Source organism: Harmonia axyridis, chromosome 7, assembly GCF_914767665.1.
Source record: "Harmonia axyridis chromosome 7, icHarAxyr1.1, whole genome shotgun sequence".
Classification (NCBI taxonomy): Eukaryota; Metazoa; Arthropoda; class Insecta; order Coleoptera; family Coccinellidae; genus Harmonia; species Harmonia axyridis.
In genome coordinates this window covers 3,948,413-3,970,796 of record NC_059507.1, presented here as the reverse complement: position 1 = coordinate 3,970,796, position 22,384 = coordinate 3,948,413, and the positions used below count along the sequence as shown (strand labels likewise).

Below are 22,384 nucleotides of genomic sequence, written 5' to 3'. Positions count from 1 at the left end.
ACATTAAATATTCATTAATTTCACTGGGAGTAAAAGGTTTCCATGACACCAGAAACAATACTGATAATAGGCCTAACCTAACCTAAGACAGAGAAAAAATGTCGCTTTTTAATGGGACAATTTATCACTGAAAATATAGTGAACCAAAAATATAGAAGAAGCACTGACTTGACGCCTGAAGCTGATAAGAAAACAAATAAATGATTCTGTAGTTTGTGCATTATGGGCAGATTATTGTCAACATAATCGTCCTTCCCAGCGTACAATTAGTAAGACAGTGAAAGAACTCGAAGAAACTGGATCTGTTACTCATATCTTAAGGCCCCTACATCATTGAAAATGCAACTGTAAGAGGAAGTGTTGAAGAAGTACCAAATTTATTAATTCCTCGGCGCGCACAACTTTGGGCCTCTCTTACGGCATCTTATGGCGGATTTTGCATCTCCATCTTCATAAGTTTCAGTTGACACAAGAACTAAAGCCAGTTAAGCATGGAGTGCATAGAACCTATTCTTATTTGATGCTTGAACAACAACATTTGGATGACCATTTTACTCATCCCATCGCGCACTACGTCCATTTTATTTTGTTTAGCGATTTGAATGGCTACGTCAACAAACAAAACTGCCACATTTGGAGTGAAGCTAATCCTCAAGTGTAATGCGAAACACCGTTACATCAAGAAAAACTGACTGGTGCGCTTTATGGGCTGGTGGAATCATTGGTCCGTACTTCTTCGAAAACGATGATGGCCAGAACGTTGCAGTCAATGGTGATCGGTATAGAGCCATCATTACTAAGTTTTTCATTCCTGAATTGAACAACCATGATGTCCAGCAGCTGTGGTTCCAACAAGACGGCGCAACATTTCACACAGCTCGTGCCACAATCGATTTATTGATAGACACGTTTGGTGACCGCCAAATTTCACGTTTTGGACCTATGAATTAGCCTTCAAGATCTTGTGATTCAACACCACTAGATTACTTTCTGTGGGGCTATGTGAAGTCATTGGCCTATGCGAATAAGCCACAAACCCTTGACTATTTGGAAGACAACATTCGCCGTGTTATTGCCGATATACGGCCACAAATGTTGGAAAAAGTCATCGAAAATTGGACGTCCAGGTTGGACTACATCCGAGCCAGCCGTGGCGGTCATATGCCAGAAATCATATTTAAAATGTAATGCCACAATATTATCTTGCGGATAATGAAATTCATGTCAATCGAATAATCCATCGTTGTTTTATTGCAATTTAAAGTTCTATAGAGATCATAAGAGATCATGCGGAGGACATTCAAATGATGTTGTATTCCATGCATAATAGCAAGGTCCAAATCAAATTTTGATCGATATTCTAAATGAAAGTTTGTTTCATTTACTTTCAGAAGCACAAAATGAATAACCCTCTATAAATATAGATAAATGCCTATCACATGATCGGGGTAAACTTGTATTTTTGAAGATTAAACAAATCTGCCTTCTATAATTCTGTTACAGATAGAACTTCGTGTCTCTTATCTTCCATCCCTAATTAAATAATTATCATAACGAATTAAATCATAACATGAACGAAACCGAAAGTATTTCCAAAAATTATGCATACGCGAGCTAGACAGGTCGCCCAGACGGTCCTCGAAGTGAATAGATCAGATAGAAACAACATTCCATCGACAGTGAATCTTATACGTACCCCAAAAAACCGAATACATCATCGGGCAGGTAGGTAGTGACAGCCCAAAAGCACCTACCATCCCAAATTGGGTCATTGATAGTATAAAACATTACCTCCCATCTTCGGGCATCTTGTTGTTCATCAGACCTAGTACAGCACGGTCAGCGAGACATTTCACTACTTCCGAGAAGATTCATATGTCTGCTTTCTCTCCAAGAAGAAAAGCACATCGCCTCGAGTCGCGGATTTTCTGCTCGCACAACTGTTTGGACTTCTTCTAGACGCGCGTCATCACATTTTCTAATTGCTTCTTCAATTGTAGCTGCTGGGTACTCGTTTTGAATCGCGGTTTGATTCTCGGTCTGGTGACCCCCTAATATAGTGTTTTATTAAATTTGCTCTGTGGTTGACGTTGTGGAAAATTGTTTGTTTTATGGGTGGATAATTGATTCGCACCAGAGGTAAGTGATGAAATAATTTAGTTCTTGATTTTTTTTTAATCATATTTGTTTAGTAATGGGGTGTGACTTATCGATCGCAGAAAAATAGGAAATGAGCTGTCAGGAAGTTTTGCGTGCTTGTTTGAATTGCAAAATTTCGCATGAACCAAACCAATCCTTTTCGATCAATTTTCAGTGTGTTATGCCGTGAAAATATGGTTTCATACTTTAAACACAATGTCATTCAAATATAATGAAACAAAGTAGGTGATTTTCACGAATATTTAAAGTTTGCGACAATTGTTTCGCCAGGTCCAATATCCTCGAAAAATTTATTATGTTCTTCAAACTTTTCACGTTTTTTTGGATGATGTTCAAATTTTTGTCACCTATATATGTAACTTTTTCTACAAGCTCTGTTTTTGTATTAATCGAAATGTTACCTAAAGAAGCCAAAGTGTTGGCGAGACAATTGTCGCCAAAATGAAAATATTTATGGAAATTACTTCGTTTTATTCAATTTCTAATGAATTTTCGTCAAGTGAGTACCAAATCCATTGAATACAATGTCAATTATCACAATTTTTCAAAAGCTTATGGAGATGATTGTAAACCAAGCTTGTGAGGTTCGATTATTTCCCTTCTCTAGATATTAAAATATCTATCTGAACAAATTCATGTTTTTTTTCTTCGTTTAAAATGCCTCTTTTTTGGATGTAACCGATTTTTTTTCAATTATTTGTTTAAGGGCCCCTTCTCTGAACAGAACGCTCATAATTTCTGTAATTTTCGAATTTTGAACCGGCCTCTCGGGAAAGAGCTAGAAACTTGACATTTTCAGGGTAAGTTCAGATCTCAAATGCCGCAGATGAGTTAGTAAATGGGCAATATTGGACAAGAGATTTCGTGAAAATGGCATTTCGAAATATTGTTTTCCGTTTTTTTTCAAAACTACAGATTCATTCGAAATAAAAATTTGGATTTCAATGTGTTCATACACAATTGCTTGTGTAACAGAACCAAAAAACACCCTAAAATCCTGAGATCACTAAACTGATAAGTTGGGAGTTTTTATTTAATCTTCCATTTACCTAAATTCCATCTTTTCGAAGTTATAGCTACATTATAAGTTATAATAAATAATAATCTAATCATTTATGCTGTGATCGCCTTTATTGGATGTAATCTATAATTCCTCCGAAATTATGCCATTGAATTATAGGGAACATAACAATAGAAGAATTTGAAAATTCACAAAATATAAAGTGCAATTGAAATAAGAATTGAAATAAGAAAGTTTATTATCATTCCCAAAAAAAAACCTGACAACAATGTAAATACCATCATACTATCGTCCATATTATAAGATGCTTGCACACCAAAATCTATAAAAATCTTGCTATCCTTTTCCGAAATGAATGTTCCAAACTTCAAACTCACTCTGTATAGGGGTATACAATCACAACACTAATCAATAATTCAAAACAGTCTGACAAGCTTTATAGGTACCTTCTGATGAAAAAAAATTCAAACCTTCGAAAGTAACATAAAGATCTTGAACTAGATCAGAAGCAGGTATTTCTATTATTATACAGGTAAAACCCGGAATATCAGATCACCTGCTCAAAGGCTTTGAAACCTTTTATTATCGAATTCCACTGAGATAACCCACATTTTTTCAGATGCACAAAAAGGTTGCTCAACCATCTATCTCAACCAGGTATCAGAGAACCAGAAATCTATATTCCCTTATAAAAGGTCTTTCGAGGAAAAAATATTTCCTGCTTTGAAATCCTAAAACTGCATTTAAATTTTATATAACTTCTGAGAAGTATCCCCACCTATCGAAGAAATATCGTTTTTTTAAGTGAATATAGTTATCTGAATGGAATAAAATGATACATTGATTTGAGTGTGAACTAGTACGAAGTGAGAGTTGAATATATTCAATGAAAATCAAGATGAATTTATTAAATATCACAGATCTAATTAAAAACTAACGATTCATTACCTTCCTTACTTCAACAATGATGGAGCAATGAATAATGAGAAAACATTTATCCCATATAATTCAGCACGCGTCTGAAAGTATGTTTCTGTGGTATTGACATCATTGAACTTATGGCATTTTGCTCTTATATCGGTGCAGTTGAATCTCTCAATCTAGATCTCTGATTTTGCTCAGATATCATCTTCTGAGATGAATAGTGAGATGTTGGCAGCTAAAAATTCTGTGCCAATTTTCATCAAAATTAAATGATTAGAACGCGAAATATTGAGATCCTGGCTATTGCGCATGAACTAACAGCATATATTTCGTTGTTCGGTATAACCTTAACCTTGATACCCTCTTCGATGTCCTTGAGTGTTTCCTTGAAAATGTCCTCAGATTGTAACGGGTGTTTTTTTTTCGAGGTATATAACTTTAAGTTGGCATTACTGTTCAAGATGGTGACCGATTTAACAGCTGTCAAGTGATTTATTCTCAGTTTGGTTTGGCAATTCATCATGAATGGACTCACGCCTGAACAACGCTCGCAAAAGTTGCAATTTTATTTCGAAAATAATGGTTCTGTGCGGAATACGTATCGCGCACTACGTCCATTTTATTTTGTTTAGCGATGAAGCGCACTTCTGGTTGAATGGCTACGTCAACGAACCAAACTGCCGCATTTGGAGTGAAGCTAATCCTCAAGTGTATGTCGAAACACCGTTACATCCAGAAAAACTGACTGTTTGGTGCGCCTTATGGGCTTGTGGAATCATTGGTCCGTACTTCTTCAAAAACTATTATGGCCAGAACGTTACAGTCAATAGTGATCGGTATAGAGCCATTATTACTAACTTATTCATTCCTGAATTGAACAACCATGATGTCCAGGAGCTGTGGTTCCAATAAGACGGCGCAACATGTCACACAGCTCGTGCCACAATCGATTTATTGAAAGACACGTTTGGTGACCGCCTAATTTCACGTTTTGGACCTGTGAATTGGCCTCCAAGATCTTGTGATTTAACACCGCTAGACTACTTTCTGTGGAGCTACGTAAAGCCATTGGTCTATGCGGATAAGCCACAAACCCTTGACCATTTGGAAGACAACATTCGCCGTGTTACTGCCGATAAGTCATCGAAAATTGGACGTCCAGATTGGACTACATCCGAGCCAGCCGTGGCGGTCATATGCCAGAACAGAAATCATATTTAAAATGTAATGCCACAAGATTAAATTGCGGATAAATAAAATTCATGTCAATCGAATAATCCATCGTTGTTTTATTGCAATTTAAAGTTCTATAGCTCTAAAAAAAACACCCTTTATATTTGACAAGAGTGTTGAGAGAATGCAACCCATCCTGAGACTTATCTGAATTTCAACTATCTCCGATATGTTCGATTCGAACTTGGTGGTGGCTTTTTGGTTCGAATTTCTGATGTATATTTTTTCAGAATTGTTACACACAGGCCGACAGACAGTTGTACAAAATTATCGGAAATGTATTTCACGAAATGTTGAAATCGGAGATTAGAATAACCTCTACATGTTATTACAAAAAAAACTAAATTTTAATTATTTTCAGGAATGAACGAAAACATCCAAAAGAGCTGATACATCTAGGATGTATGGAAAAGTAGGGTAGCAGTTTCCATAACAACGGTATTAATGGCTGGAAAACGAGTAAGTTTGTTCAAATTCGTCTAAGAATGCATAATAAATGAAGTTGAGATAACAAGTGCTTATTTACCTATATACAGTTCTGTGATCTCCAAGGGTGCAATTGGCGCATGAATGGACAAGGGCCCATAATCTACTGACTTCACGTCTGTGCTTTCCTCAATTTTATTCACTAACATCATTTTGTATTAGTATATCAATTGTATTCTAGTGATCCTATCAGATTGACGCTGCTAATTTTCAATTCAAGGGTATTTTCTTACATCCTGGGAAATTGCTGACAGGAGAATGCCAGTATGACTTTCCCTTTTTGAATCACCCGGTCTGAATTGTTTGGGATGTACCTACTTACTTCTGAATAGTAGGCAATTATCCGACGAACGCATAGCTTGAGAGAAATTGGAAACAATTGGATTCTGTATTACCAAGATTGTTGATACTCAACATGTTTTATATCTTATTTCCGAGCCTTTTCTAGCGATAAAAAGAAATGAGTAGTCTCATAGTTGTTAGTTAATTATTTCCAATGAGGAACTAGTAAACGCAGTTTATATGTCATATGGTGGTTGAAACTATTATTTCTGCAAAAGTAGCTGTTTGATTTCTTCAGAATTTAAAGAGTTTATTCTTTTATTTGAGGAAACTCTGAATGTTTTTTTAAAATCTCTATATTTTCAATGATAAACCTTAGAAATAGGAAAATCCATGAAGCCACGTTCTGAGAAGGGCTTTTTTTCGAAAACTGTAAGTGCAATCTTCTATAAATTTGCTGCAAAATCACTCGCATCGCTTCTCTTGAACCGAATATTTAAAATGATCATATCTCAGGAATTTGTGGCTTTTGTATGTAAAACTTAAATGCTTCCATGGTTCTAAACCTAATTGTTTTTCGACGTAATTTTAGCCAGTAGGCCGAAATAACTGTACTTTTAATTTATTATTCTGAATTATTCAAAAAAAAATTGTTCCAAAAAAGTGATACATAATATTTTGTTTAAAGCACCATGTAATTTTTCATTTTCATTGTATTTTACTTGCAGATTCATAGCAATTTGAAGATTCATGCGTTTATGAATACTAATTGGAACAAGTGCGTAAAAGTTCTTGCCTTGACGTCACTACTTTCATTATTTTTTAATATTTTATTTGAAATAGAACACAATTCGAATCGCACCATATAATATTCATTATTTACCTTATTCCTTACTGTGAAATATAGAAAAAAATGATAAAGTTTTCTATAAAATTTGCATTGGAAATTCAGTTTCGATCATACCTTCCACCTAGGGATTCATCAAGCCAAGTAGCTTGACATTTTATACAACTACTTGACTAGAAAATCCAGCTCGTGAAAATTACATACTTGAGCTTGACAAGACTCGATTTTAGATATTTATTGCTTGACTTGATATCAAGCTACTTAATATTACTTGAGCTTGATAAGCATGCGTCGCAATCTCGTGCGCGCTTAGACTAAATAAGGGGATTCCTCGAGCGCCGAGAGACTGAAGCATTCGCCAGTGTGACTTTATTAGTAGTTTTCTCACATTTCTATGAAATCTATTGTTAGATTTTGGTAGTTTCAGAAATATCTTTCCAAACTTGGCAAAAATAGTCAAGGATTCTTTATCAACGCCATCATCTCAGCTCCTGCTGAAAGACAATTTTCCAGAGCTGCTCTCACAGTTACAAAAACCCGCAATTGCATAGGCGACAAATCTATGAGATGCCTCATGTGTCTAAGATACTGGATGAAAAATTATGAAATCAAACAAATCCTGGAGGTTTATTCATATGAAAAAACTTGTTTATTATTTCTATTTTATTGTGATTTAATTTATGTTTCGATTTCAAAAAATTGATATTTTCGGTTCTTTCAAACAACGAGTTTAATAAATAAAAGTGTTTTTTGCAAGGTTCCTTCTCAATTCCTCATTTTTTTATTGATGTGACACTAAACAATAAAAACGCTAAACATCAAGTAGCTTGATATGATTCGCTTGACTTGAAATCAAGTCAAGCTCAAGCCAAGTAGTTTGAATATCAAGACAAGCCGTGAATCCCTAGACACAACATTGTTATTGTAGAGAATGTTGCTTTTTTAGCAATTTTAAATTGCATAATTCCGATTGGAATTATTCGATCTGTTGAAACCATTGAATATTGTCCAGTTCCATATTCCATCAATGGTTGAATGATTGTTTCTCTATGCAGACTTCACTACAGCTCTTTGAAAGCTAACAGAAACTAATAACGACAACATTCTGCAGTAGTTACATCTTTAAATTCACAACCCATTCAAACTGCCATTTAAAATTTTAAAAATTCTGCTAAAGTACCAACTTAAACGCCACAGTAGGTGATTGAGAGTAACTACCAACAACAGACTGGCTCGAAAGTTGCGAAACAATAAGTCAAACGTGATGTTACTAATCAAAGAAAGAGTTCCGTCAATAATGAAATCTCTAATCTTTTGTGTTTGACGCTGATAAAACGATAGCAAAGAAGAATTGAAAGTTTATTGTTGGGATCTTGGTGGAACATTATTAGTTCTATATGTGCAGTTCTTGAGAGGAGATAAGTAATACGATGGGAAGAGGTTCGGCATTTAAGAAGTACAATTTCTCCGTTCTTCTCTAGGTCAACATCATGCGGGTCAATTGTTGCTCCCATGGTAGGAGATGAGTACACTTTCATTTCAAGGTTGTTTGGGAAGGTGCTTTTTGCGTGGAATACAATTCATGAGCGTTTATCAATGGACGTATAGGTACTCTTTGAAGCTTTTGGAGTACATAGTGGACATAATAATAATAATATCAGGTGTGTGAATAAGTCTTTCCCGTTTTTTGTAAGAGATGGCGCCACCAATACTGTGCGAGTATTTAATGGTTACATATGTCATAATCAAAGCTTATTCATCTGTCAACAATTCCACACTAACACATTAGTTGAAATTTTTTCGCATCATAAATTTTTGAAATCGTGAAAATGTCGAAATTTGAGCCGAGTCGACGTCATTTGCGGGAAGTTTCACTTTATTGGTTCAATTTGAAGAAATCTGCTGCCGAGGCGCATCGGTTGCTTCAGGAAGCTTATGGAGAAGGTTGTGTCGATGATTCAAGTGTTCGCGGATGGTTTCGACGCTTCAAAAGTGGCGATTTCGACGTGGAAGACAAGGAGCGTTCCGGGCGGACGCAAATCTTTGAAGATCAAGAATTGGCGACTTTGCTTGATGAAGATTCGTGTCAAACGCAAGAAGAACTTGCTGAAGCATTGGGAGTTGACCGAACAACCATTTCCAAGCGTTTGAAAGCCATGGGAATGATCCAAAAGCAAGGAAATTGGGTGCCGTACGAACTGAAGCTGAGAGACGTCGAACGGCGTTTTTTCACTTGCGAACAGCTGCTTCAGCGACATAAAAGAAAGGGTTTTCTGCATCGTATCGTGACTGGCGATGAAAAGTGGATCCGTTACGATAATCAGAAGCGAAGAAAATCATGGGGACTACCCGGCCATGCATCATCATCGACGGCCAAGCCAAATATTCATGGCGCCAAGCTCATGCTATATATATGGTAGGACCAGCTAGGTGTGGTTTACTATGAGCTTCTGAAACCGAATGAAAGGATCAAAGGCGAGGTCTATCGACGACAATTGATGCGTTTGAGCCGCGCACTGCGAGAAAAACGGCCACAATACTCCGACAGGCACGACAAAGTTATTTTGCAACATGACAATGCTCGCCCACATGTTGCACAGCCGGTGAAAACATACTTAGAAACGCTCAAATGGGAAGTCCTATCCCACCCGCCGTATAGTCCAGACATTGCTCCGTCTGATTACCATCTCTTCAGATCGATGACGCATGGCCTGGCTGACCAGCACTTCCATTCCTACGAGGAAGCCAAAAAATGGGTGGATGACTGGATAGAGGCCAAACCGGTCGAATTTTTTCGCAACGGGATTCGTATGTTGCCAGAAAGATGGGGAAAAGTTGTAGCTAGCGATGGCCAATACTTTCAATAATTCATTTGTAACCATTTTTTCACAATAAAGGCTCAAAATTTGAAAACAAACGGGAAAGACTTATTCACACACCTTATAATAACTTTATGAGTCGGGTATTTTCTGAAACATTGAGTGACGTTACTAGAGTTGACTCATGGAGGGAGTAAACCAATTTGAAAAAGCAAAAACTCTCAATTTTTAAGGCATATCTACCTTGAAATTGAATTTATTTTTTGGAATATTTAAAGGTGCACACTTGGGAATTACTCCATTAGTTCATAAATTCTAGGTGAAAATCTGAAATTTTCGAAAAAAAATGGATGAAATTCTCGAGGCTGCAACTTCTCCTGGAAGTTAGCTACGCCCTTGAAACCTCAGTATGTTGTAGATCGGAACTTGATGTTTGAAAAACGTTTTTATTTGAGGGGTCTGTGACGAATAATTCAGGAGATATAACGATTTTTGGGGGGAAATTTATTTTTTTCCCAAATTTCGACTTCAAATTCCCCCAAAACCGTGAGCCCTACGAAGAATCGATTAGTGGTGCCGGAATTGACGATCTCTCATTAGCCGAATTCCGATCTCACCTGAAAAATTGTTTGTCGAAAAATTTTCGTAAAATTTTCCATACCAAACCCTTGGAAAATTGAAAAAAAATAAAAGTTCTTTCATGGGAACATTGTATTATTTTATTGATTGATTCGACTATCTAGATCACGAAAATGCTGACAGTTGGGCGATCAGTACATTATTTCATAAATTATAGGTGAAAATCTGAAATTTTCGAGAAAAAAATTGATAATATTCCCGAGGCTGCAACTTCTCCTGGATGTGAGCTACGCCCTTGAAACCCCAGTATGTTTCAGATCGGAACTTGATGTTTGAAAAACGTTCTTATTAGAGGTGTCTGTGATGAATAATTCAGGAGATATAACGATTTTTGGAGGAAAATTCAATTTTTTTCCAAATTTCGAATTCAAATTTCCTCAAAACCGTGAGCTCTACGAAGAATCGGAATAGGTAAAATTTGAAATTTTCGAAAAAAAAAATGGATGAAATTCATGAGGTTGCAACTTCTCCTGGACGTAAGCTATGCCCTTGAAACCTCAGTATGTTTCAGATCGGAACTTGATGTTTGAAAAACGTTTTTATTTGAGGGGTCTGTGATGAATAATTCAGGAGATATAACGATTTTTGCAGGAAAATTCAATTTTTTTCAAATTTCGAGTTCAAATGTCCTCGTTTTTACACAAAATTTTATCTCCATCGAATATGCAGTTTTGAAATGATCGGTAATACAAAATTTCTATAGGCCGAGTTAACGGAACTCCTAATTGAATTTCGGCATTCAAGTACTGAACCTACCCCACAAATTTTAAGTTTCTAGGACCTTCCATTCGGTAGTTATCGTATTTACGAAGTTGATGACAGATTTCATGACAAAATGATAAAGCATTCTGTTTGGAGAACGAGCGCTTAAAATGTGTGATATTCATTGAATCGAATAATCAAAAGTCAAGCTACAATTTACAGATCATAATTAAGTAGGTGCATTCAGAATATTCACAACAGCCATAATGAAGAGTTTAGAAATGAAAATGATTTATGCACAACTTTTGTATAAAGTTTTCAATATGCATGTATTTGCTCAAGCAATATTAAATCCGTTATTCACATGCATTATTCAAGAGTGTATAATCATTTTACACTTGGTTGATTCACGAAAATCGCCTTCAGCTGTTCTTGCGAATAATAGCTGTCATATAATGCTCATTAATAGGTTCACTGCATTCAAATCTAAATATTTTTTATTTTGAATTCAAAATGAAATTTCTTTCATTTCGTGAAAAAGGATAAAACTGCTTCAATTCAATAACATGAATAATGTTATATATATTTTTTTTTTGGATTTAGTTTGTATTACCCATGTATTGATGAAAAAGTAAACGAACATCAGATCAAATTGAAAAAAAAGCATGGTAAGTACATAGAAAAACTTTATTCCATCAATTTTTTATTTACTTAATCAATTATATTCGTTTTACTCGAATGGTTAGTCATCGAATTCTTCTGAATCATCAATTTCGATATTACTTCATAGTCTTCAATGAATACTGTATGTATGAAACACTAGATGGTACTAAGTACCCTTTGACTTCTTATGGGCGTCATGAATTATTAGAATCGAGGCCAGAATTATTATTTGTATAAAAGATAAAAGGCAGTAACGCATCTAAAATACATCAAACATCTTCAAGGGGGTTAGGAAAATTACCTAAACGATCGAACAGTAACTATAACAGGACATCCTTTATCCTTTCTTCAAATTAAACCATAATAAACGACAACTCATTAGAAACGTACATACTCATTATAACCTAACACTGTTTATAGCTATTAATATAACGAGAATCACGGTAGCTATTTAGATTCTCGCTAATATTTTAAAAGCATCAAGTAGTATAAGTTTAGATTTGCCTCCTGAAAGTCCTAGATTTTATAGGAGAAAAGACTGTTTTTTCATTGGAGAAAGAAGGAACATGTTCAAGGTTCTTAAGGAACTATATTAGTATGGTATTTTGCTAAACTCCCAAAAGAATGTATGCTTACATCTTTATGCCCAAAATATTCCATGTTAGGCACCAGCTTGTTTACAATTAAAAGAAAGGGTGAAAATTACAAATATGGTACCTCATTATGTTTGCCAAAAAAAAAAACTTCGGGATACAATGCTGAAAAATCTAACATTTTCACGAGAGAAGAAGTCAATCAATTCATTTCGACTCCAGACGAGAAATTTTGATAATAAAAGTTTTTATATCAAGCGGAGCTTATTGAAATGTCTGAAGACCATGTTGTGATGCTGGAAAACAAGATAATTATGACAATTCCAGACACAAAACTCACAGAAAACCATATTTTGCAGTTGGATCTAATAGTGATATTGCCCCTATGACATTATTTAAAAAAATATTCAGCCTCGCGACAATCTCATATTACATACAGAAGACTCTTTATATCCTACAGAAGAGGTAGATGCACATTACAGCCTTGTGATATCCATTTCCTCTCCTGAGAATATTGTTAGATATCTTAATCTCAAAAATCCAAGCTTGTACATACAATGACCATTGTATGAGAAGAACGTCAGCAATATTTCTTGTCAACGCTGGTAGAGATATCTTAGATCTGTAATAGCTGGATCTGGAATAGAATCATGTAAGGTGGCCAGAGGATATTCAGGAGGAAATCTGATGAGAAAAATTTCAATTGGAATTCGTTTGGATAACAAATTTCCCAAATACTAGTGTGATGAATCATGTGGAGAGTGCAAATGTCAGCTTGGAAGTCATGGGTCATAATAATTGATGATACGCTTTAAGAGTTTTATATGGAGACCAAAGTATACTCTTCAATACGTCATAAAACACAACCAGCGTCATACTGAAAGGATTTTACTGCAATTCTCGCAATTCTAGCAACGTTCACAGGAGTATAATTTGAAATCAGCAGAGTGCATCGAATCGTTTACATGTGAGTGAAAAAAATCAATTACTTTTTTCCTCACATGCGTGAAGACGGCAGTTGTAAACAAAAACAAAATGAACAATCTTCCGGAAAACTATAAACATGTTCCAATTGAATAATTTGCGAGTGGAGAGAAGCTATTGTTGGTTGAAACAATGAGTACTAATTCGCTTAAGATTAACCAGTCTGTCGTCACGTGTTGATATGTTCTTAGATTGGTAGCACGTTGCATTGCTTCATTAAGGTTTCGAAGGATTTGAAGACAAAAATCATTGATTTTAAATCTACCGAGGATATAGATAGCTTTGGGATCACTTTCGGCATAAAAAATTTCTTTCTGAGGGATTCAGCTTTCTGGATTTCTGAAGAAATCTGTTGGCAAGACGTATAGGTCTTGTTTAGTGGTTGCTACGCACAAGAAATCACAGAAGTGTTTATCGAATTTTCCTAAATTGGATATACGAACAAAAAAGACAGAGTCCTTTAGGTTTTTTTGTCATAGCACCTTCTCTTCACAGTATATTCAACTGAAATTTGGTATTGATATGTCAATTTGAAGATTGCATCATGTGTTATGCTCATTTTGATTACAAATCTACAGGGTGATGTTTTTTCTGGAACAGTGCTTATTTCCTTCCATCAGAACATTATTCTGGTTGACCACAGGTAATTTAGAAAAATTCAAGAAGAAACTTTGGTAAAGTACTTCATTTTTTGATTTCTTGTAGTTTCTTGATTTCGAGAAAAAAAATTCTGTAATTATCCTCAGGAAAATCTAAATTATTATAAAGATCCAGTTAGTAATTGTGATGATTGAATGAATTATAAGTTTTAGTTCTTATTTTTTCAATCTGTAGCGAATGTTAATAACGATTGAATAAACTGGTTTAATCATCATAGAAAAGTAGGTTTACAAGAAACATCCAGTATCTCGAAAACAAAGCGTTTGAGGGGCAAGGTTTATAGGCCCTTTTTTTTTCTCAAAGCTATCCAAGGAATCGCTCATTTATCTTCGTTCTTCCAATTTAGGAACACTCGGTATAAGTATATAAATAAATGATTGATTCGAATCATCTCGTATATAAAGGGTGTTTTTTTAGAGCTAAAGAACTTTAAATTGCAATAAAACAACGATGGATTATTCGATTGACATGAATTTTATTTATCCGCAAGATAATCTTGTGGCATTACATTTTACATATGATTTCTGGCATATGACCGCCACGGCTGGCTCGGATGTAGTACAATCTGGACGTCCAATTTTCGATGACTTTTTCCAACATTTGTGGCCGTATATCGGCAATAAAACGGCGAATGTTGTCTTTCAAATGGTCAAGGGTTTGTGGCTTATCCGCATAGACCAATGACTTTACATAGCCCCACAGAAAGTAGTCTGGCGGTGTTAAATCACAAGATCTTGGATGACAATTCACAGGTCCAAAACGTGAAATTAGGCGGTCACCAAACGTGTCTTTCAATAAATCGATTGCGGCACGAGCTGTGTGACATGTTGCGCCGTCTTGTTGGAACCACAGCTCCTGGACATCATGGTTGTTCAATTCAGGAATGAAAAAGTTAGTAATCATGGCTCTAAACCGATCACCATTGACTCTAACGTTCTGGCCATCATCGTTTTTGCAGAAGTACAGACCAATGATACCACCAGCCCATAAAGCGCATCAAACAGTCAGTTTTTCTGGATGTAACGGTGTTTCGACATACACTCGAGGATTAGCTTCACTCCAAATGCAGCAGTTTTGTTTGTTGACGTAGCCATTCAACCAGAAGTGCGCTTCATCGCTAAACAAAATAAAATGGACGTAGTGCGCGATACGTATTCCGCACAGAACCATTATTTTCGAAACAAAATTGCACTATTTACAAGCTTTGTTCAGGGGTCAGTCTATTCATGATGAATTGCAAAACCAAACTGAGAATAAATCACTTGACAGCTGTTAAATCGGTCGCCATCTTGAACAGTAATGCCAACTTAAACTTATATACCTCGAAAAAAAAAAACACCCGTTATGTTATGTGGTGTACAGTGTGCAATTGGCGCATGAATTAACGAACGCTCAAAAGCTTCTTATTTCCTGTTAGTTCGTCCTTATTTTTTTCGATATTATTCTGGAATTCTGGAAGCTGTTAAGGCTCTGAATCAGGAATTGTGTTTTCAAATTCTTGATTAAATGTCCAATGTATTTTGGAAAATCTTTTACCATTAATTCTGTGTCTTGAATTTTACATTTCCAAAAGGTTTATTGAGATCAGTACATTACTCTTCGAGTTATTTCATAGCAAAACGTAAATTGTGACAATTCTAAGATGAATCAAAAAAACTTTTAGAGAAAAACTTCTCAACTAGGTAATAATTGGAAATAATAATAAATCGTAAAAGGGTAAGATATCAATATTGCATAGATCACCAATATCATCGAAACTTTCGAAACAAACAGTTTCGACAACAGTTGTTCCTTCAATATCTTTCATTCGCCAGATGATAATATTTGCACACAAGAAATCTCATGCGACTGAATTCGAGTTATTCGCTCTTGAAGAACGAAAGTCAGCTATCACCTACACTGTTAAAATTTTATTTCCCTTGTATTCAAATAGCAGAAACCATCGAATGTATGGCCCATCGACGTATGTGCCAGATAATTGTAGAATCACACGGAGTTGAGCACTTTTATCCAAGTGAAAGTAAATGTTCCAACCAATTTAGGAGTCTTAAAGACGAAACTCATTCATCACCGGTGATAATCAGCCGTTGGCAGTAATTTTGCGAACAGCTGAAAGTTTTGTCTTAAACGGATGCGAATGTCGAGGTGAAGGTATCGTGAATCCGATGGAAAAGAATTTGAAAAAACATTCCTGCTTCTTAAATTTATTATTCGAGAAAATGAGAGACTTGGTGTCAGAAGCTTTTGAGCAATCATTTTTTTATGCACTGACTGAGATCACTGATGTAATTTATCATTAATTTTGCATTGAAATTATAATGTTATAAGATTCAGATTATTCTCACATCGAAAGATTTTTCCAATATAGGATTTCATCGAAATTTTGTAGTCATAGTTCCCAAAATTAAAGCACTTTTGGGTGAAACACCTCCTCGACCGAGAATAGTAAAACTGGTGAGTGAATTTGAGCAGTGGAGACAAATTAGTGATGTGAGGAATAGAAACCGTGTATGTTGCTCGAAAACAACTGGGAATATGGCTCTTGTAACTGGTGTTTTTTTTTCGAGGAATATAACTTTAAGTTGGCATTACTGTTCAAGATGGCGACCGATTTAATAGTTCTCAAGTGATTTATTCTCAGTTTGGTTTGGCAATTCATCATGAATAGACTCACGCCTGAACAAACGCTTGCAAATAGTGCAATTTTATTTCGAAAATAATGGTTCTGTGCGGAATACATATCACGCACTACGTCCATTTTATTTTGTTTAGCGATGAAGCGCACTTCTGGTTGAATGGCTACGTCAACAAAGAAAACCGCCGCATTTGGAGTGAAGCTTATCCTCGAGTGTATGTCGAAACACCGTTACATCCAGAAAAACTGACTGTTTGGTGCGCTTTATGGGCTGGTGGAATCATTGGTCCGTACTTCTTCAAAAACGATGATGGCCAGAACGTTACAATCAATGGTGATCGGTATAGAGCCATGATTACTAACTTTTTCATTCCTGCATTGAACAACCATGATGTCCAGGAACAGTGGTTCCAACAAGACGGCGCAACATGTCACACAGCTCGTGCCACAATCGATTTATTGAAAGACATGTTTGGGGACCGCCTAATTTCACGTTTTGGACCTGTGAATTGGCCTCCAAGATCTTGTGATGTAACACCGCTAGACTACTTTGTGTGGGGCTATGTAAAGTCATTGGTCTATGCGGATAAGCCACAAACCCTTGACCATTTGGAAGACAAAATTCGCCGTGTTGTTACCGATATACGGCCACAAATGTTGGAAAAAGTCATCGAAAATTGGACGTCCAGATTGGACTAAATCCGAGCCAGCCGTGGCGGTCATTTACCAGAAATCATATTCAAAAATGTAATGCCACAAGATTATCTTGCGGATAAATAAAATTCATGTCAATCGAATAATCCATCGTTGTTTTATTGCAATTTAAAGTTCTATAGCTCTAAGAAAAAACACCCTTTAGTGTATAGTGCTGACGAAAACCAAGGTTTTTCGATTTCTCATCAATCTTGGGAATTGAGCATTCAACGACATTACAGCGTGTTTCGCATAAATACTTATGTCTTAACGTTTAGTTTCAACAAAATGGCGCTAAGTAGCACACAATCGACGAACAAACGCTATTTCAGGAAGAAAAGTTTCCTTGGCCACCGAGATCTTACGATTTAACACTTTTACATCTTTTTTTTGGGACTACGTGAAAGATAAGGTCTATACCAACTCTCCACAATCGACTCAAAAATTTGAAGATGAAATTCGTGACGTTATCGAGGACAAACAGCCGAAATATGCGAATTGGTCATGAAAAATTTCAACAGAAGGCTAACCGTAGCCATGGAAGTAATTTGGGTGATATATTTTTCCATAGTTGGTGGCATACCTCATACCTTCCTCTTCACAATAAAATAAATACCTATTCATTGATTCTCTTTAAATATTTTTTTTTTCAATATCAAAATATCGAGATCCGAATATACCCTGAAAATTTCGAGTTTCTGGATATTCTTTGCGAAAGTTATTGTGATAACGAATGGACGAATGAACGAACAAAATTGAATTCAAAGATATGTTCGTCATTGCTTGAGATCCCCCTCGGTCTCAGATTTAGAAAAAACTACTGATATCGTTACAAAATTCTATAATGCTCTGTTCAAGGAACCAAAATAGGAATCCACGGGTTGACTTGATTTTCAAGCTACTTGGCTTGGACTCTAAATCAACTCAAATTCGAGTCAAGTAGTAGTTTTTCAATGTCATGTACCTTATAAATAAATACTTGACTTGACATTGAAAAACTACTACTTGACTTGAACTTGAATTATTTTCAAGTCGTGCCTAAGTCGAGAAGCTTGAATATCAAGTCAAGCCGTGATTCCCTATTCCAAAAAGTACTCCTCCAAAACTCATTCATCGCACTCATCAAATTAAATTCCATCCGCTGCATGGTGAACGTCGAGCATATCTCATTTCCATTTCAATAGTCATTAGAGAAATAATCTCGAGTTTCGTGAGAAATATCTTGCATGACCCGCATTCATTTCACTTTCATTCCATCCTCATCTCAAGTTCTATACAACCCGAAGCGATTATAATATAATTTCACTCTCATATACAACCGAACAAAAAAATCATTATTCCACGCAAACTATAATCAAATCTTTTTGCAGTTCATCATCGTCCTGTTATGGATGTGTTTGCTGCTCCAATCAGATTGCTACGCTAAAGAAAGGGTGAGTAAACGGGAGTTGGCGCAAGACAGAATCCACCTGCAGAGGTCGCAGCCATACGTCAAAGAAGAACCAGGATTTTTATCAAGAATTGCAAGCTGGATCTTCCCCTTTGGGTCATCAAAGAGTGAAGCAGACTCGATACCTTCTGCTGGTCATCACTCACCTTCGTATCTACCACCACCGAAGCAACCACATCCAAAATATCTCCCAACCGAAAACCTACCACCTCAAAATTATCCCCCAGCTAAGCATGAATCCTCAGATTGCAACCCTTGTAATAGGGAACCCTGGATACCAATCCCTGGAAAATCTGAAAGAAACAACGTTATAAACTTCGTGCCACCAAATGAAGTGAATAAAGTTGTTTTGGATGGATTGAACCCTCCCCCTCCTCAATACGGAGCCCCAAAGCCTTTACCAAACTCAATCAATGCCATAACTTCTTTTGATCGTCCGCCTGTGCATCAAGAGCTGCCCAAAGTCGAGTATGGACCTCCAAGCAATTCTCCATCACCTCAGTATGGTGTTCCAAACATCGAGATCACCCCATCGGTGCTTTTTGGGTCGTTGGTGATCCCTCAGAACTCTGGACCTTCTTTAAATCAGTATGTGCCTGTTGGTTCTGGACCTTCTTTGAATCAGTATGTGCCTGTTGGTAACTTCAGGAACGCACCGGAAACTCCTTCGACGTTTCCTCAGGTTCCAAAGGGGTATGGGCCTCCATTCAGAACCAAAGTTTCACCAGTACCATCGCCTCATTCGGGTGTACCAAATCATATGCTGCCTCCACCTTCTAAAGTCCTGCAACAGGGTAATTACATCAATATAGTTGGAATGAGACCACCACCACCTCCAAGAGTTACAACTCATTTGGTTCCTGTGAAACAGCACCATCAGAATCCTAACAGTATTCAGGACATCCTACAACCACCAGTTTCACAACATTCAGTACTAGATGAAGAGTATCCTCCGTATACTAGCAAGCCCATAGATTTCTACAGTACTCCAGATATACATGGCATTGAGCAGATACCCTTGTCATCTGGAGATAACGATGATGCTGGTTATCCCATCGCATTCCCTAATTTGAGCATAAGACCATTGGTGCCTCTTCATAATTATGTCCCATTCAGAAGAGGTGAGCTTTTTAATTTTTTATATTTTAAGAAGATCTATCGAAATCAGGTTGAACACCTAAGTTTTCAAGTATTAAGCACAATTTTTTTTATTTGAGGATTATTCCTCTCGAATGTTATCTGATTAACAATCTGATCCTGATTGTATCCACTGAGAATTTCGATTGGCGGCAGATATTAGGTACAACTAACTGATTTTTTTTTTCAGGATATGGTGGCTCTGAGAAAGTAGAATCTGTCCAAATATTGCAAAGTGTGCCAATAGCAGACTACGTATCATCAATAGAACATCCCATCAACGTGATCCAATCACCAATCGTTGACCTCAGTTTGGGGAACGAACCAGAATCAACAAAGCTAATAAACATCAACGAACAATCTAAACCCACGGTATACACATCAGACCACGTATCTTCTAGACCGAACACAATCCAATCAGGCATCTTCGTGAACCCAAATATTGAAAGAGTAAAATTCAATGAGAATCCAATTGTAGTAGATGATGTCCAAACGGCAGCTTCTTCACATAATGAAACCTACCAAAAGAGTGATCAATCTTCTAACAGAGACGGTGGTGAAGATATCGGAGTACAATCTCTTGAAACATCCACTCTTCCACTAAGTGGTAGAGAAGAATTTGATGATATAAATTCGATAAAACAAGAATTTAGTGATAACATAAAAAGCACCTTCGATAAGAAAGAAGCGTCGAAAGAGTTGAAATTCACTGAACCTCCATTAGATTTCAGTGAATGGACGCCTACTTGGGGTGGAATATCAATGGAAATGACTCCTCCTTCGGTACAATCTTCTTGGACAACAACTTTTGATAGCACTGAAACGCCAAAAAAGCCGAAACACATCCAGATCATAATTCCTTACTACAGTTTCAACGGTACAACGAAACACGTCATCAATGATAAAATTTATACGAAGAATGTATTTCCTCATGTAAAAAATCCTAAAAAAGAAGTTTACACAACGCTGCTTCCAGTATATACCCCACCACCTTCCAGTGAGCACAGTTTGTGGTCTCAGTTCTTGAATAATTTCGATAACTTGCCTTCTGGAAGTGCTGAGGCGTCAGCCTTCAGAACTCGTAGCTCTACTAGTGCATACAACATCCAAGATCTGCTGGGAGGCGATAAGCCCCAAATACCACAAGACCTTCCATTCGATATTCTTACATTCCAGAAGAATATCGACGAATGGACCCAACAAGCCTATTCGAAGACCACTGAGAAGCTGACTTCAGGTCAAGGTGTTATACAGAAACTGAATCCATCTAAAAGGATTCCTGATCAATATCTTACCACTGTGCCATATGATTACACCACCATTCAACCCCTTAATAATTTCATTGGTGATCAAGAACCTGCTGGGTCTGTCAATAAAGAGAATTTTAGAGATGATGTTGGTAATGAGCTCATATTGAATGAAGCAACGACAACGACTGAAGAATTGTCGACTGTTACTCCAGTAACAGAAATTAATACTGATAAAGAAATCAAAACAACTTTATCAGATAAGAAAGAGAAGAAGTCTTTATGGGAAAGTGCTGAAGTAACAATTTCAGGTGATACAAAAGAAAAAGTGTACATTGTGACACCAGGTAGCCCTGTTGCTTGGAGTTCACCTCCTAAAATTCTGAAAGAAACAACAACTACTGAATCTAATTTGTTGTTTGAGCATCCAAAGTTCTCTATTAGAATTGAAGATAACAATACTAATAGTAGCAAGAATGCAAATGGTACAACCAAAGTTATTTTCAGTGAGTGGCCTCATAAAAGTGAGTATCTTCTCTTCTGTATTTCTCTAAGTTTGTAAGTCCTTTGTAACTTGATCCTTTTTTCCATTTTCAGTAAATAATCTGCAAACTACAACTCCCAAGCACACCTCAAGACATCCATTGTTTGGTAGAATGGACGTCTCAGCATACAACCCACCAAGCAATAAAATAATTGCTAATGTGAATGGCCATTCAAGGGTCAGTTAAAATTTTATAACCTACCAAATTCACTTCAACCTTCATTTGACTGATATTTCAGATCCTTCAGGACTTGGCATCATTTGTGGAAGAGCAAAAAAACAGCAGTACCACAAAATAGGTTCATCAATGAGAAAACAGTGAAGTGACACTTGAACAATTCGTGAAAATTGAAGTGGATTGCTTTATATTGAAATATGAAGAGACTTTTTACATTATTTATTTATTATATGCAAGGCAGGATCATAATCTTCAGTGATCAACCTCATTAATTTAAAATTCATTTCAACGTAATTTATTTCATTCAATTCCTAATGATGTTATTATTTTATCATCTTATTTCTTCACTTTCGCCTAGTCAATGTTTGCGAATTTCGTGAAATAATGTCATTTTCATATTGTCCATATATTTTTGTACCTACATTGCTTTATTTATTACAACTTTATTGCAGTATGTATTTTTATTGAAATGAATAAAATAAACATC

At 36.3% G+C, this 22,384-nt stretch overlaps 1 protein-coding gene across 1 annotated transcript; it reads left to right on the top strand.

Annotated features, from left to right (window-relative positions):
* Positions 1-1,800: 1,800 nt before the first annotated feature.
* On the top strand, positions 1,801-22,102 carry LOC123684566. The gene is made up of 6 exons (XM_045623859.1): positions 1,801-2,139; positions 5,700-5,797; positions 18,712-19,912; positions 20,119-21,699; positions 21,773-21,897; positions 21,959-22,102. Exons 2-6 carry the CDS (start codon positions 5,783-5,785, stop codon positions 22,016-22,018), a joined length of 2,982 nt encoding a protein of 993 aa, XP_045479815.1. The 5' UTR covers positions 1,801-2,139; positions 5,700-5,782; the 3' UTR covers positions 22,019-22,102.
* The last annotated feature ends 282 nt before the right edge of the window (positions 22,103-22,384 follow it).

Bases quoted from the DNA above. Each gene is read 5' to 3' on its own strand.
- LOC123684566 (XM_045623859.1), top strand. The intron at 19,913-20,118 runs GTGAGCTTTTTA...TTTTTTTTTCAG, and splicing joins TTATGTCCCATTCAGAAGAG to GATATGGTGGCTCTGAGAAA. The intron at 21,898-21,958 runs GTCAGTTAAAAT...CTGATATTTCAG, and splicing joins ATGTGAATGGCCATTCAAGG to ATCCTTCAGGACTTGGCATC.